The following is a 16382-nucleotide window of genomic DNA, read 5'->3' as shown; positions in this document are numbered from 1 at the left end:
TATATATATATATCTTTCTTGACAAAAAGTTTCTTTGGATATTTACCTCTAGCATTAAGGCGTCGACTTGGTTTTGTACTTCGCAATCCATTAGAGTGATGCCATTGTTACTGATTTCCATCAAGAGATCCAATAATGATAGGCTTCTCTTAGCTTCTAAAAATATACAATGTCATTTTTATTACTTAGTTTATTGAAATTTTACAGTATTGTATAAATAATAAAGTACTAATGAACTTATAATAAAGGTCTGAATTCCATCACCACTTTATCGGGACACCAGAGGACTCCAGTTAAACCGAGAATTCAGTCAAATGTATCTTTTGCAATATTCAGAATACTTCAGCCTGATATTTATTCCTTTATTATTTATTACCCTTTAAGAGGATCATCTTACAGTATTTTGGTTGTGAAAAATCTATTTATAAAATTGGTTGTACTCCTTGTTTGTCTTCCGATCAAAAATTAATACGGAATAATGGTTAATTCATTTATTTTTATCTTAGACGTTTCGTGGATAATATCATTGACCAAACTTCATTGTTGAAATTATGTATTCATACCTTGTAAAATATAAAAAATTGTGACTCTCTCAATAGTACTGGAGCAAATTAGAGGTTGAAGTGGGGGACGCAGTATTCACGAAACATAAAAAACAAAAATAAATCAATTCTGTGCTATTGTGTTTTAATTTTTAATTAAAGTGTTATAAGTAGGGTAAAAAAAACTTAAAATAAAGAAGGTCAAATGATGAAACAATTCATGATATCACCATTATTTGAGTAAAAACCTGTAAGTGTATTTGTCATTAATGAAAGTTATTACATTTAACAACTTGTCAAAAAACATATTTGATCATCATCAATGTAATACAGCACATATTACAATTGCATTATAAACTTCTTCTGAGGAGGTTTCATAACACAGTGGCGTTACAATTGTTCAGTGTGCTGTAGCCAGTTCCTACGCCTCCGTCTTTCTAACCGGTCAGGTTGGCTAAAGACTTGGGCATAGCGACGAGAGGAATGCCCTTGGCTTCCTCATATTGTCATTAGTTGGTAAATTCGTTTCTGGTGGCGGCTGTTGTGTTGGAATAAGTGCTTTCGTTGCAGGTATGTCGTCTAAATACTGTGTCTGTAGATTCCGAGATTGTTTAAGCCAGTCTACCGAAACGCTGACTGGTTTACCTTTTCTGTCGACCATAAAAACTTTATCTCTTCGTTCCAAAACTTGATAGGGCCCTTCATAAAGTGTTTTCAATGAGGCTCGTACGCGATCAACACGGACAATGACATGTGAACTACTGCGCTTGTCCTTATGAGCGAACCTTCACGGCTGTTGCTTGAGTGGTAGTTTTACGTCCTGAAGACAGTGCTATTTAAATCATTAGCAAGTGTACTTAAGAAAGGTAATTATTATTTGCTGTGGTTGAGTATGACATTTTTTAATTTTTTGTTTTGTTGAAATCGTCTTATAAAAACTAGTTTAACCAGTTCCGTGTGCAAGCAGGAAAAGAACGCTCAAACATCCAATTTCATGTTAGGATGAAAACATTAGCTGTTTATCGTTGATTGATATTTAAGGCGTAAATGGTCAAGGTCATCAATGACCGGTTCGTCCTGATAATATTGGTATACACTACTCTGCATAACGACCAAAACAGTGCTATTGGCTGCTTTATTGATAATATTGGTATACACTACTCTGCATAACGACCAAAACAGTGCTATTGGCTGCTTTATTGATATACCCTACTCTGCATAATGACCAAAATAGTGTTATTTGCTGCTTTATTGATAATATTGATAATATATAATATAAGTATACGGTATAATATTGCTATTTACTGCTTTTCTCATAGCTGGTTTCAATTATCACTCATAGTTTTGCCTATTTCGAGAATTCCATGGAATCCTGGATAACCGTGTTACGCGATTTTTAACCTTTAAAATTCTGAAAAGAGCTTGAAACTATTACTCTATTCTTATCGGATACTGTTGAGGAAACCTGCAGTGGTAATAGTGTTAACCTCTGGATTATTGGCTATGCAAAGCTGGTTTAATTTGAATTTTTAATTACGTAAATATATAATAACATTAAGAAAAATTGTTTCCTCTATTTTAGGCGATATTAGGGATGTTTGGTTGTTTGTATTCTTCAGGGCTTTGAACATGTTATGTTTCAATACAATCTAAAAAACATGTGAAATTCAGCTTGTCCCTAATGTTTTCTAGTTGTACCTCCATCTTGGAGTTATTTGATATGGACATCATGTAATATACGATGGACGCCTGTTTCTTTGTGTAGGATCTACTCTCATACTTACCCTGAGATGGCTTTACGAAGTAAAGCGAATTCTACCAAAAACTAAGCTGGATTGAAAATGTTTGCTGCTCCCAAAATGTTACTTCATTGCAAGGAATCTTAATTGAAACAATGCCAAAGAAAGTTACAAAGAGAACTCTTCCGAAAAAGGAAGTATCTTCTTGGAAAAATCTTTCAGTAAAATAAGAATAGAAGAAGTAATCCTGACAAGACTGAGAATCGAACCCACTGCTTTCGCCTCTATCTCGCATGAAGCATACAAAACAGAATTAAAACGAAAAAAAAGAAAAGAAGTGCATTGTACTTAAAATGAAAACAGAATACTCCTGGAATTCTTCAAGGCATGAAAAATTATTAAGTTTATAAAACAGTATCATTTATTAGTTTACACTTAATTAAATTTCATAATTATTTTTCAGTTCAGAACCTGCTAAAATTCACTATAAAATGTATTATATTTATAATTAACATCCTGTTAATTACATCAATCTATTTTTTTTTTTTAGATGACGTAATTAGGTTCAACTCAAACCATTATTTATTGCTGACCGTTGAACGTTTTATATTAATCTGCGTAGATATTGGAAAATTGTATTATGGATCTTACCTTTCATACAGTCCGTATTGTTATTGTTGTTCTCAGTATCACTGTTTTGGTTTTCGAAAATATAGCCATCTTTGGGTTGCCTATGTTTTATTAGCACTTCTTTTCTTTTTTTCACTGCCTGCAATCAGGTGCCCAAACTAAATCTCTTACCATCGCATATTAAAGTATTTAATTTAGCAAAGATATACTGAATCAAAAAACTCATACTACAATAACATTATTTACACTTTATATTGTTACCTGCCTTGTAAAACGACTTATAATCACCAAAAGATTTTTTTGTAGCTTTGCCAACTTAGTCAAGTTAAAAATTAAGACAGGATAAAACCATAATTTATTCTGTTTGCATCGGATGATCTTGCTTAGTCTGTAAAAAAAAGATAAATATTTTGATAAGTAAAGATATATTATTGTGAATATTGTTTACTGTTTTTCTAGTCTTGTGTGTGGATTATAAGTGGGTCATTTGTCCAGAGGTAATCAAAAGTAGGGGGTTAGTCCGACAGGCCTCAGAGCCTTATAATTAAAGTATACTGTAGGGCAGTCGGTAGGTTTACAACAAAGGTTAATGATGATGGGATTTGTTAGGAATTATTTTAAACCTCTAATTTCGACACCCTTCACTGATGGTTGTGATATGGGATGCTATTAAAGGATTATTATTAAGTGCGAGCACACATGTGTCATCGGCATACGTGGAGAGGATTGGTTGGGATGTCTGCTGTATAGATTGTGTAGAGGATGGGACCTAAGATACTACCTTGAGGTACAGCAGTACTCATTACTTGTACTAATAAGATTGCTTGCAGTTCAGCTAACTTTAAAAAAAAACTGACAATTTCTTTGTGAATTAAAGTAATAAAAAGACAATGGAATTTTGGACAAAAAAAATTTCCTATCATTGTACAAATAAAATTCCATTGTTTCTATCTAAATTAACATTCATTCACATTAATAATGTATAATAATGATATTTTACTCACTTTTGAATGGCCTGAGAATAGTTCTTACTTTCGTCTGTGTTGTTATTGTCACCAAGTATTGACACTGCAATAAATTTAAATTCGTTAATTTTTTTATTATTGGATTTATTTTATAAATTCTAAATTATGTCTACTATATATCTTCTAATCACTCCTCCCCTTTTCTGTATGTCATTAATCACTGTAGGGAATTGAAAAAAATTCTCAATTTTGAAATACCTGGGGTACAGGAAGGCATTAAACCTACAATCAACAACAGCATTAATAAGGTAGTGAGATTTTTGTTGTTTACTTACCTAACAGAACTTCCATCACGGATTCACTCATATAATTGTAGCAGTCAACATCTTTACCAATACTTTTAAATAGTTTGTTTTCAAAAGTTCTGCTATTATATCGTAGGATAGGTTCAAAGATTTCAGGCAATTGAAATATTGGAGCAATCAGTTGTCTGTAAGCTTTCCATTTGCAACCTAAAAATCACGTGAAAATATTATAGTTACATTTTTAAAAGTCATTTTTAAAAAATTTAATCCATAACAATATAAATATTTTAGTTCAAACAATTAACCTTCTAATTGATCTTTTTTACAGATATACTACAGATATATTACAGTCATCCTGAAACCTATTCAGGCTGATTTTTGCATAGTTTTAACCTTTTAACCAGTATTGACTGTTTTGTGACTAAATTTCAGTATATGGCATCATTTTGATCTATTTCTTTGTGAAAAGATTAGTATTTCACGTGCTGCCCAAGATGCCAGTGTACAGGAAGAAGGAAAGTTTACACAGATTTTGGCTATTTTTTAGTAGTTTTCGAAGTTTTGGATTACAAAATAGTATTCGAAAATAGCAATATAAATAGCAGTCAACACTAAGCAAAAGAATGTTAAATGAAATCACCTTTACTAGGTTGAGGAACTATCTAGGAAATCTTTTTAGAATTAGATTTTTTAAAATATTCATTCTCCTATTAGTCTCTTGAAAAAATCCTTCAAATGATTTAAAAAAACAAATTCTATTATTTTTTAAGATTATTTGGTTTGCTATGGCGTAAATTAATATTAACTAACATAAAATTTTTTTTAATTTTTTTGTTTCTTGTTCAATAAATAAATAACGATTATAAAACACAAAATATAAATTCTCTCTTTTTCTCTAGAGAAATAAATTAATTGTCTTTATGATCATTTTTGTTACTTTTGAGATCTTTTTTGACCTCCTTAAATATCGGTAAAAACCTACAGGACACCCTTTTGCATACATATTTCGCCTTTTGATCCGAAATTTCATTAATATGAATTCAATATTTTTAAAATCAATACATATCTTTTGAAACATCTTGGTCCAAAAATCGTAACGAAGGATATCTGTATTTTTTTTCTAACTTCGAGAATTCTTCGAGATCATTCGAGATGTAATTAACTCTCAATTTAATTAACTTAGGACTTTTTTAATGAGTTTTCATGAGAGTTAATTCAGTATATTATACTATACTGTCATATATTATATTATAGCTTCAGGGCTGGTTAATATAATATAATTAATTTAATAATCATGATTTACTATGTACAATTGCAACTGAAAGGCTTTTTCACATACTGCTGAGCATATCACCAGAAATAGAACTTTTCGAATTATTTTGTATATTTGTGCACAATCAAAATATAAGGTTCCTAATGACCGAAAAATTTAATGATTAAAAACTTTCAATCTAATAGTTTTAATATAGAATCATCGTTTTCAGGGTATCAACGAAACTTGAGTTCAAATGATTTAGCTACTATTTAGAAGTAAGCCAAAAGAAAGAAAACCAGAGTAAAAATTTCCTGATTTTTTATTCGAATTTTCTCTTATATCTCGTAAACGGGTTATTTGGTTTTCGTAGCTCTAATGATTTTCCGACTATATAGAGATAGACTGAAATGAAAAAGATGTAATTTTCTGACTTTCCATTTGTTTTTCTTTTTATATCTCTTGAATGGGTGGATGAATTTTGGTGGTTCGGAAAATTATATGTCAATTCTTCGTTCGTTTTTTCTTGCATATTGTATCAGCATATTTCGATATATTTTTTTAAAAACATATTTATCTTTTAAAATATTATTATATTCTAAACAAAACATTATAACGTTTTTTACGTTTGTAGTTAAAATTATTAATTATTTTATAAAAAAAAGTACTTAGTGATTTTGAAAAGAATCGTTAATAAGACTGATGATATATTTAGAAGACTGTTTAAAATACTCTTATAATAATTATGAACTAATTTAAACGTTTATGAGTTGTTATTGTTGCTAAACTATCGGTTCCTGTACCTGGCAGGGTATCTTGATACACGGTACTTGTAACCTGGGAAGGTGTCTCAGTATACATTTCTTTTAAACGACCGTAGAAAACAAAGATATAGTCAGAAAAACAATTTGGGTATGTTTTCAGCATCAGGTAGGGAGGGCTAGGAATATAGGTCTCAAAAAATTATAAAGTTTACTTTATTATTTCTACTTTTGTAAGGTTTTGTTTCCTAAAATTTAATAAGCATTATTGTCACTTTCCTAAAATAAAATTTGAAGTTTCTATAAATTAATATTTGTTCTCGTAATTTTTAATTTATAGTTATTTATTTAGATAAATTATCAAACTGACTATGATAATGCTTAACTTACCAGAAACAGTATTGATTCCGTCTCCTTGCCAGGGTTCAAAATAATTATTTTCGCTCGGCCTACACAGATGAGTTCGACTACTGAGAACAAGCTGGAAAGTTTTACAAATTCATTAATTTGTAAGACAAGTATAATACTTCAATAACTTTAAAAATATCATATTTTTTACCTCAACATCTGCAGGATTTCTTATAAAGACTAACAAGCGGGATCCCAGCCACAGCTTACATACGTCTCCGTCAATTATCGTATCCCAAACGTTATGAAAAACTTCTGAAATATATATTTTGTTTTATTGAAAACTCCTTTTTTAAAGAGTCCTGAAGTGGTTACCAACAAATATTTAATTAATTAACATATTAATTTAATTATTACATTAATAATATAATGTAAATTTAAATTTATAACAAGCTGTAAAGTAGGCATTGATTATTCGAGTATTTTAAAGACTTAGACTTAGAATATACGCTGGTCTGACTTAGACAGACCAGCGTATATCCTCAATGTTCTGTGAGAAACTTACTTTTACTTTTTTGTGGTTTGAAAAATTATTTTTCATGCAAAATGTAAACTATGGTGCAGAACATTACTTCACCCAAATTTCACTTTCACTCTACTTTGAAAAATTATATTTCATGCAAAATGTAAACTATGGTGCAGAACATACTTCACCCAAATTTCACTTTCTCTCTGTTTTGAATCGAAATTAATCCTCGCTCGTTTTAAAACAGATATTGCCATATTATAATTCACTTTCCAAATATGACTCTCTGTTGCGGGATTGACTCAAATTTCAACCGTTCAGAAAAGTATTTATACTTATACAATATTTTTCGTTGCAAAATGTTAACATTTTTCTGTTGCAAAAAGTATGTCAGAAATATAAGAAGATAACAGTTAAGAAACATTTACATTCTCCTTTTAACATTTTATTCAATGCTAAATTGTTATATAATAAATATTTTAAAAAAATTAATATGATTTTATAGAGTTAGTCATCTTGCCCATTGAAAGGTTCAAATATAGGTTAAGTGAAATTTAAAGGCTGGCAATTTTAATGATTATGATCAGACTGACAGCGTAAACACACAGTTTGCATTCGCCAGCCAGTTTAACCGTCCAACAATGGTCAAAAAAGACCCTTTTTTAGGCGTTGGCTTTTCAACGGTATACGACATGTCTATATTACTTATCTGATTTCTAGAAATATGTTCTAAATATAGAAAAAAATTCATTTCATCTTCTTAATTTAACTCTCAAATCCATTCATAGTCTATATTTATATATTTAACATTACTTATATAAATGTAAGACTAGTTAATTAAAACAAGATTAAAGGAACTTTAGAGGAAGCAATTTTTCAAATGCTCCATTTAACCTCTGTAAAACTATTTCAATGAGGATAACATCTAACTGATATTTAATACCACTTAATTCTATATTGAGTAACTATGTTTAACGAAAATAGTTATAGGTTATTATAATGATTTTTTTTCTACGCCACAGGAAAGAGACTATTTTCCCATAAGCCAAGGACTTAAGCCATTTTCCCTGTCGTAGCACGTTTCCTTTTGCCGTACGTATAAGTTTCCTTTTGCCTTGAGTTGGTTTGCATCTCGTTGAATGTTTTCTAGGCAATTGCACGTTAAAATATGATCTCCATCCATGTTGCATGAGGGCATGTCGGTGAGTAAGTGATACCTATCTGATGGAGGTGTTTTTTAGAAGATATTTTCCTGTCTCTAGGCAGAAGCAAGTCACTCCCTCAGCTCTACTAAGATTACCAGAGATTCGTTCTTCCTTTTTTAGTAGGCTTTCCCACTTCTTATTTTCCGCTCAAACTTTGTGTCTGGCGCTTGTCCTGTCCTTATAATGAGAACTTTTTTTAGATTTCAATGATATGAAATAAAATAGCCGTTGTGGACCGAAAGTCTCTGCACTACCGAGCTTAGCTTACAGGTTTGTAAGCTTGTTCATTGCTACGTCTACCATCATGGCCTGGTGTCCACCGCAGAGCTAGTTCTTCCTGTTTTCCTCATAGTAACTGCCATGTATCCGCAATTTTCTTCAATACGTGACTCTGCAATACCAGCTGTTGATAATTTATATATTTTGGCTTGAGAATCGCTGAAGATTACGATATTGTCATCGCTGTGAATAGTCCCTTCCATCACAAGGTAAATAGCCTCTATTTCTCCATCATAATTATCACATCCCGCTCCAACGGGAAATGACAGTTGAAAGTTGCCTGAGTGAATACCTCCATACTCCCTACACACCATTTTGCGAAAATTAGTTGCTTGTATTCAGAGGACCTCAATTTGTGTATTTCCCTGGAATTCAAAAATTATCATGGTCGCAATACATTCCCTTACTATAAATTCCATTTATAGATTAAATAAATTGTAATGAGGAGAAAATAATAAATAATGTGTTTAAATTTGTGAGAAAATTCCTTATTATTTATCCTAGAGCATAGCTGGGTTAATTAGTACTATTCCATTAAAAAGCCGAAAATACACTATTTGTCGAATTTTCCCTATTTACAACACCGACGATATATGTATTTTTTTAAACTTCTAATCACTAAATTCGCTTTACATAATTACTTGTATGAGGAAGAAAAATTAATGAAAAAAAGTTAATGTTAGTTTTTGCACCGAGTGCTTTAAAAATTTTTTTTAATGGAGCATATGAGTAATTATTTATTGACTTTTATAAATAAATATTATCATCTATTTCCCTAACAGTTCACAAAAAAATTAAAAATTAAGGAAAGGTGTCGATGGAGAAATCAAGTTAAAATAAAATAGTTGTAAATTTAGAAACCATTTATTTACAATCTTTACACATTCTTGACACTGGTTATTATTGTTTAAATAAATAAAATTTATCCTACTTTAGTCTCAAAACATATTTTATTCCTTTATACCTTCAACGTTTCGGACAATCTTAATTCAATTTTAGAACCACATCATTTAAAAAACAACTTTATGCAGGCTAGTCTGCCCAGGTCATTAATATTAGTCCGCAAATTACCCTAATTAGTCAATTGTTCACATTAAATTAAAAATTAAAACTTTTTATCACTGTCAACCTTATCCATTATAATTTATAACAACCTAATAAGGTTTATAAACGTTGGACTAATAAAGGAATAAAATATGTTTTGAGACTAAATAGGACAAATTTTATTTATTTAAACAAATTTAAAAATCATTTCTTAGATATGAAACAACCTCAGGTGATAAATCTTTTTTTTAATTTTCTAAAACTGTTGTTTTTATTTTTTTTTATGTTACTATTATGTATTTTGATGTCACCTACTATAAAAATTAGTGATTTTTCATTTATTGTAGTGAAAATTAGTGACCAAAAAAGGATTACTAATCTTAATACAGAGCCAAAACGTTCATCTCATAATTATACCCATCACGTGGATTTCACTGCGGACCGACAAGAAACCAAATTTTTTTCCGTGATCTCTGAAACGTATAATTTGCGTAGGAATTTTCGTTTCTAAGGACAACAGTTTTTTTTTTTCAATTCCTGCACGAATATAAAGTTTTCCTAACTTCTGTAATTTTTGAGAAATAAAAACACAAATAAATGACATATTGACATTTTAATTTCCAAATTATTTTTAGAAGAATAATGAGTTCCTCACAAGTTTAAAAAAGTAATTTACAATTATTTATTTATGTGGTAATTCCTATTAATTAACTGATTAATAATAATGGATAAATTGGTTCATGACGTGCATTCTTTCAATCTATATATTTTTGACCTCTCTTAAATTTCTCATAGAGTTTCTAATAATAAGTTTAAAAAGGTGTTGTCATAAAAATTGTTGTAAAATGATATTCTGGTCATTCTTTGGAGTTTAAGAGAGGAATTTAATCATGCTATTAAAATGTTATTAGCGGTAATAACAATAAATAAGCATTTAATCTGGAAGAATTGGAAAATTAACTGAAGGAGAAAATTAATGTGTTCAATTTCATGATTATTTAGACGATAGTCTTAACTTTTTTTACTATTGTCACAACAACCATGGAAACACGAAAATATATTAGTTGTAGATTTTTTACCCGACTAGTCAGTATAAATATAGTAGTCAAAGTATTGGTTCCGTGAATAATAAAGAGTTTGCTGCTTTGAAATGAATAAGGATTAATTTCAGCTCAAAGAAGGGTGGTAAGTGAAAGTTGTGAAGTGGGCGCTTTAAATACATCCAGTTACAAGTTTTGACCCTACTCACTATTCTTTATGAAGGCCTGAAACATAACATTAAAACTGAAGTTGCAAAGAACGGTCGAAGACTGCCAAGCAGGTAGAAACTCTCTATGAGTTCCAAATGAGAAGGTAGCTTTAACAATAGGTCATTCGTACGACAGCTCACTACGTACATGGCCGAACGTAGTGAAACTTTATCGATGTGAGTTCATTACTCCTGGGGCGAGTGATTGTGTAATATTTAGTCAATTCTATCAAGTATCATCGGATATAATATGAACATTTTTAGTAAATTATAAAATCTAAATAACTTTTTACAATGAATTATTTTTTAATTTCTGTATGTTATTTGCTGTGAAGTACTCGTATAATGAATATATAATAGAGGATAAAATATGAGGCGTTCAGTTGAGTGATAAATTCCATTTGCATAAAAAACGAGATAATATTTTTAAATAGTAGATTTTAGGTTCCAATTATTGTATTATTTTTTTTCGTTTGGCTTTACTGACATTGCAGATCTTTGGCCCCCTCAACCAGCATTATCCACGCCTGTCTGTCTTGGGCTACTGCTTTCCTGTTTGCTCCATACAGCTCTTTCGCATCTTTGTGAGCCTTTCTATCCACCTAGGTTTTGGCCTTCCACGCAGTCTCTTGCCTATTAGTATTTATTGTTGTAGAGGGGTCCTGATGAATTACTTCGAGCCACATCTTCCGCCCCTTTTAATTTCCTTCCCTTCATATCATGAGATATTGACAGACCAGTCTCTGCAAGCAGTTTACTGATAGCTCTTCTCCATGTGTCAAGGCTTCTCCTGTAATTGTACGGATCATAAACTAAATACCTCATTTGGGTCATTAAAAGTGATTAAAAAAAAAACGAAGCTGCAGAAATAATTCAGTTTTTCACTTGACAGAGACTAATTGTTATCATAGGCGCAGATCTATGACGGGAAAACATCAGGTCCTTTAATCCTCTTATGCATGCCGATTAATAATAATCATTTACCACACCTTACTGTGGCGAGGTCATTGATAACTTGTTCATGTAATATTTATTCATTATATCACAATCTAGAAATAGAGTAATAAATTAGCTCAGTGTTTCTACCTTCTCTAGGAACGTAAGGGAAAGAGGAGAAGAGGTAAATTTAATAATTGCTAGTTATATATTTTAATTTTCTGAGAACGTATAAAAACTCTGTAAAAATTATAAATTGGAAAATAGATATTCATTCAAAACAATTGTTTTTATTTTAAAAAAACATGATTTAGTATAATAATAAAAAAATGAAAACTTTTTAACAGATCTTCCCATTGATTTGATGTACTATAACAACGGAAAATAGCTTGGCAAAATTAAGAACTAAAAATGCACACAAAGCACTCGAAGGAATTACAAACTACCAACTATCATATACATATACCTATCTATATGTATGTATTCAATTACTTATTTCGTCTAATTGTTTTGTATTTGCACTAACGTTAACACTATTATAAATCCACTTTATCACCAATAAAATGTTTAACCTTTTTATTACAAATTCTATGTAAAAATTATTTTCAGAAGGGATCTGAATTTGTTGTGATAACGGCATATTTAAGAACAATGGAGAGCTGTATAGGTATATATATAGGTTATATATATGAATTATTATAATTCAATGATTTATTGAAAAATGCCCTTATTAAATCAGAAATATAAATGTAAAGATTATGTTTAAATATATAGATAATACATTTTGCATATTGAAAAAGAATGTTATTAATAAATTAGTATAAGCATTACATAGTCCCATGAAAGATTAAATTTCACAATGGAGTCGGAGCCAGAGGGGAAATTGAGATTTTTAGAAATGAAAGATATCCTAGATATATCTAGGAAATAGTTTAATAAAAGAATAGACCAAAACAAGGAACCATCAATAATTAAAGTATGGTAAATTTAAGTTTTTTATATATTCCTTGAAAAATTTTACCATAAAATTTTTTTTTATTGTACAGTTTATATTTTGAGAATTACATTCCTTGAATTTGCGGCTTTAGCACTCTTGCTCAGCCTCCACTGGCTCACAGAGAGAGGGATGCGCTGGGATCTTTTGAGCTCTGCTCTAACCCTCACACGTGAGGGATAGAGTGGGCTCAGGGATCCTCAGGTCGATTGTGTAAATATTGTATATAAGAGTGTAAATGTGACTAGAGATAATATTATTTTATTTATTTATTTTTTCATACACATAGTTTGATTATGTTCATTTTGTTTATCCTTCTGTTTGTATATATTTTAAGAGAGATTTTTTTTTTTTCATTTATTTATTTTTATTCTTATTTTATTTTATTTTAGTATGAATGTGATCATTCATCACTATTACCCATTTCCCACAACTGTGTAGCAGATTGTAATATCTACCAATAAATAAAAAATATGTATCTTACAATAAATTATCACAATTATGACATTCCTTGAAGTTGCTCTTCATAATAGTTAAGGAAATTGAATAACTGGGAACTGGATGCCTAATATTTGGAATTTGTTTATATTATATTAGCATAAAGTTTTCTTGTCCTATATACTTGAGATGAATTACCTTCAGTTCCCTTTAAGAAGTCCAAGGCGTGTCCTATGATCGGTAACCCAGGAGGTGCTGGTATCTTCCTGGCTAGTTGGTAATACCTTCTCGTTGATAGATAGTAATGTACACCGAGCACACTGCTCACGACGATGATTAATATAAATAACCAACCTATTAAACCTTCTGCAAGCAGTTCTTCCATCACTTTCATGATTCTATTTTAAAACCCTTTAATACACAAAGAAAAACATATATTATCATGAAATAAAACACACAAGAAAAAAGAAGCTTTTTCCTACTCTGTGTAAGATATATATCTCAGACCATATGTTAATGATACAGCAATGTAGTCATTATCTTAATTACATGCCCTTCTTAAGAAGCTTTGTGTTTGTTTTACAAAATGAAAGCTCAAGGAAACAGGCTGTCATATTCTCTAAAAGAAGACTGTCCATACCTCAGAACATGGTTATAAAAGGTGCTACAATGCTATGGACTGAGTCGGTAAATTACTGAGGATTAGTGTTGGACAAATCTTTAATATTTTCCAAACTTATATTCAACAAATGCAGTAGTTTTAATAAGACTCCTAATTGACACGGAAAACGAACTGATCTTATACAAAACCGTTATGCGCCCAATAATAACATATTCTGCTCCCATCTGAAGTTAGAGGTCATTCTAAATATATGTATGAGGATAGTAAATAACACTCGTTGGTAAATAAGAATCCCGGTTATGCTGTCTGAATTACAGATCCCGATGATTAAACAGTGATATCCCATATCCTATATCTGACAACCCGTTTATACAAAAATAGGAGATTACTACACGACATCACTAACAAGATACACTCTGTGACAAAAAGATAAATTTTGATAGGATTTAAAACAACTATATAATAATAAACATTTTTAAAAATAAATTACCGCACTATTATATGTAATAACTTTAATATTTATCACTCATCTATTATAGCCTTGTGACAATCAGTAAATATTATTCAATGACAACATTTTATAAAAAAATGAAAACATTTTACAAGTTAACTATTTTAGGAATTTTTTTTTTTTCTGACCTAGAAAATAAACATAAACAAATTAAATATATACAATAAAAATGGATGTATATATGCAGGCAAATATTGATCTTGGTTTGCCAGAGTGGCATTATAAGATAAATTGCCAGCTGATGGCATGACACCGCCTTCAGCGGACCCATAATATACTGCATATCCATACCCATACTGCATATCCATAATTTAATTAAAATGTAAAATTATAAAAAAGTAATATTTCACTGAATTCTTTGTGTTCATTAAAGAAATTTTCCATCAGTGGCTACTGTTATAAGAATAAAATTTATTTTTCGAACAAAATTAATTTTTTTTTAATATTATCTCCATAGAGGATTTGCATGGCATAACTTATTTTTTATATTATTTTAATTTTATAGCTAATTGTGAAATGTTGAAAATGTGTTAATATTACTAAGTACGGAGACAGTTAAGCTGTTAGTCATTTTATTAAGAATCCCTTACCTAATTAGAAGAGGTCGATTTCACTCCTCGAATGAAATTTCGTTCGACTATTACTACTTCAGCACCCTTAGGGTTAATGACTGTGTCCTTTCAAACGACGGCCTTACCGGAAATCGTCAAGGACAGGATGGGATATCGTCATTACTTATACTCTATTTAATTTAAATCATTTAGGAATATTCATTTCGAAACTGAGACAATAGATAAAGCTGTTCAACTTGTGAAGGATTATTTCAACGCTCGGTGATCTTATAACATTAAACAGTTTTTACTATTATACTGTTGAGAAAATACACAAATTCATCAAAAAACATTCCTCTAAGAAAAATAAAAAAATTAACCACTATAATTTTCCCCATAAAAAAGTGCGGATTGGATTCGAGTTTTCGGTCATTCATTCAATATTTCGCAATAGTTGGCCGTTTATTAAATCCAAATATTAATAAAATCATAAAATATGGGGAAAAAATAATTGGTCTAAGCCCTAAACACCACAAGTAACATTAACTTTTTTAAATTGTTCATACGAAAGTTGAGATTCAAATGCAGCAGTAATTTATAATAGCTAAAAATATTAAAAAATTCTCCAACTAAAATACGTAGAGCCATTATTCTTTTTTAAAACACACTCGACATATTTTAAATTACCTAAGCTGTATAAAAAGCACTTTATATATAACGTCCTGAGAACGTTTAAGTATAGTCGTTGAAACAGATTCATAATTCAATAATACAAACCAATAAATTTTCTTTGAGGCACACACCATCACATACCATCTGGGCCCTGTTTCAAAATGAAGTACAAACTAATACTATTAGTATTGTCGATTTAACTTAATACAATTACACTGAATTGTACAATAGTAACTTGTACTTTAGTACTTTTTAACTGATGTAACATCACTAATAGTCCTCCCTATTATGAAAAAAATAAGTATTAGTGTAATTAACACGTTGTTTCTATACTTGTATTTTGAACTAATACTATTAGTTTTCATTATGAAACAGGGCCCTGAGCTTATATAAACATACAAAATTGAGACTTTTGATTGTAAAACATGGTGACTGTCAAAATGGAAACTTGTACAATGTTATAATGTTTGTTAATTAATAATTTTATACCCTCAAACGGAAGTTAGTTACTGTAAATTAGTATCAACATTTTTATTAGAAATAATAAATAAAGAAAATAAATTTCCTAAAGATACTTAAAAAAAAAATTATTGCCTATAAAAAATATGCGCTATTTCTAGGAAATGAATCAAATTTACCTTGACGATAAAACAGGTACAGTGGATTCCCTTGAAAAGTAGGTATTGAACTAATTACAAACACACATCAACTTAAGTTCCTTGTAATCTAGAAAAATCATTTCCCATTCATTAACATTAAAGCTACCGCATTTTTTTTTTTAACCTTTTCTGAAGTAGCATGTATTTCCTAATA

The 16382-nt window shown here is 30.1% G+C and overlaps 1 protein-coding gene across 1 annotated transcript in view; it reads right to left on the bottom strand.

The window, feature by feature from the left end:
• LOC106680041 (cytochrome P450 4g15) overlaps positions 1–15039 on the bottom strand; it is a 21599-nt gene extending 6560 nt beyond the window's left edge. The window contains exons 1-9 of the mRNA XM_014419499.2: positions 14937–15039; positions 13412–13624; positions 6754–6857; positions 6585–6675; positions 4212–4388; positions 3916–3979; positions 3173–3299; positions 2933–3050; positions 47–156 (exon numbers count right to left, since the gene is read on the bottom strand). Of these exons, the coding sequence (XP_014274985.1) occupies positions 47–156; positions 2933–3050; positions 3173–3299; positions 3916–3979; positions 4212–4388; positions 6585–6675; positions 6754–6857; positions 13412–13607 (987 nt within the window). The 5' untranslated portion in view covers positions 13608–13624; positions 14937–15039. The remainder of the gene's footprint in view (positions 1–46; positions 157–2932; positions 3051–3172; positions 3300–3915; positions 3980–4211; positions 4389–6584; positions 6676–6753; positions 6858–13411; positions 13625–14936) is intronic.
• Positions 15040–16382: the final 1343 nt, after the last annotated feature.

The sequence above is a fragment of the Halyomorpha halys genome, unplaced genomic scaffold, assembly GCF_000696795.3.
Source record: "Halyomorpha halys isolate HHAL.00 unplaced genomic scaffold, Hhal_1.1 Scaffold239.1, whole genome shotgun sequence".
Taxonomy (NCBI): Eukaryota; Metazoa; Arthropoda; class Insecta; order Hemiptera; family Pentatomidae; genus Halyomorpha; species Halyomorpha halys.
This window is presented reverse-complemented; position numbering and strand designations above follow the sequence as displayed.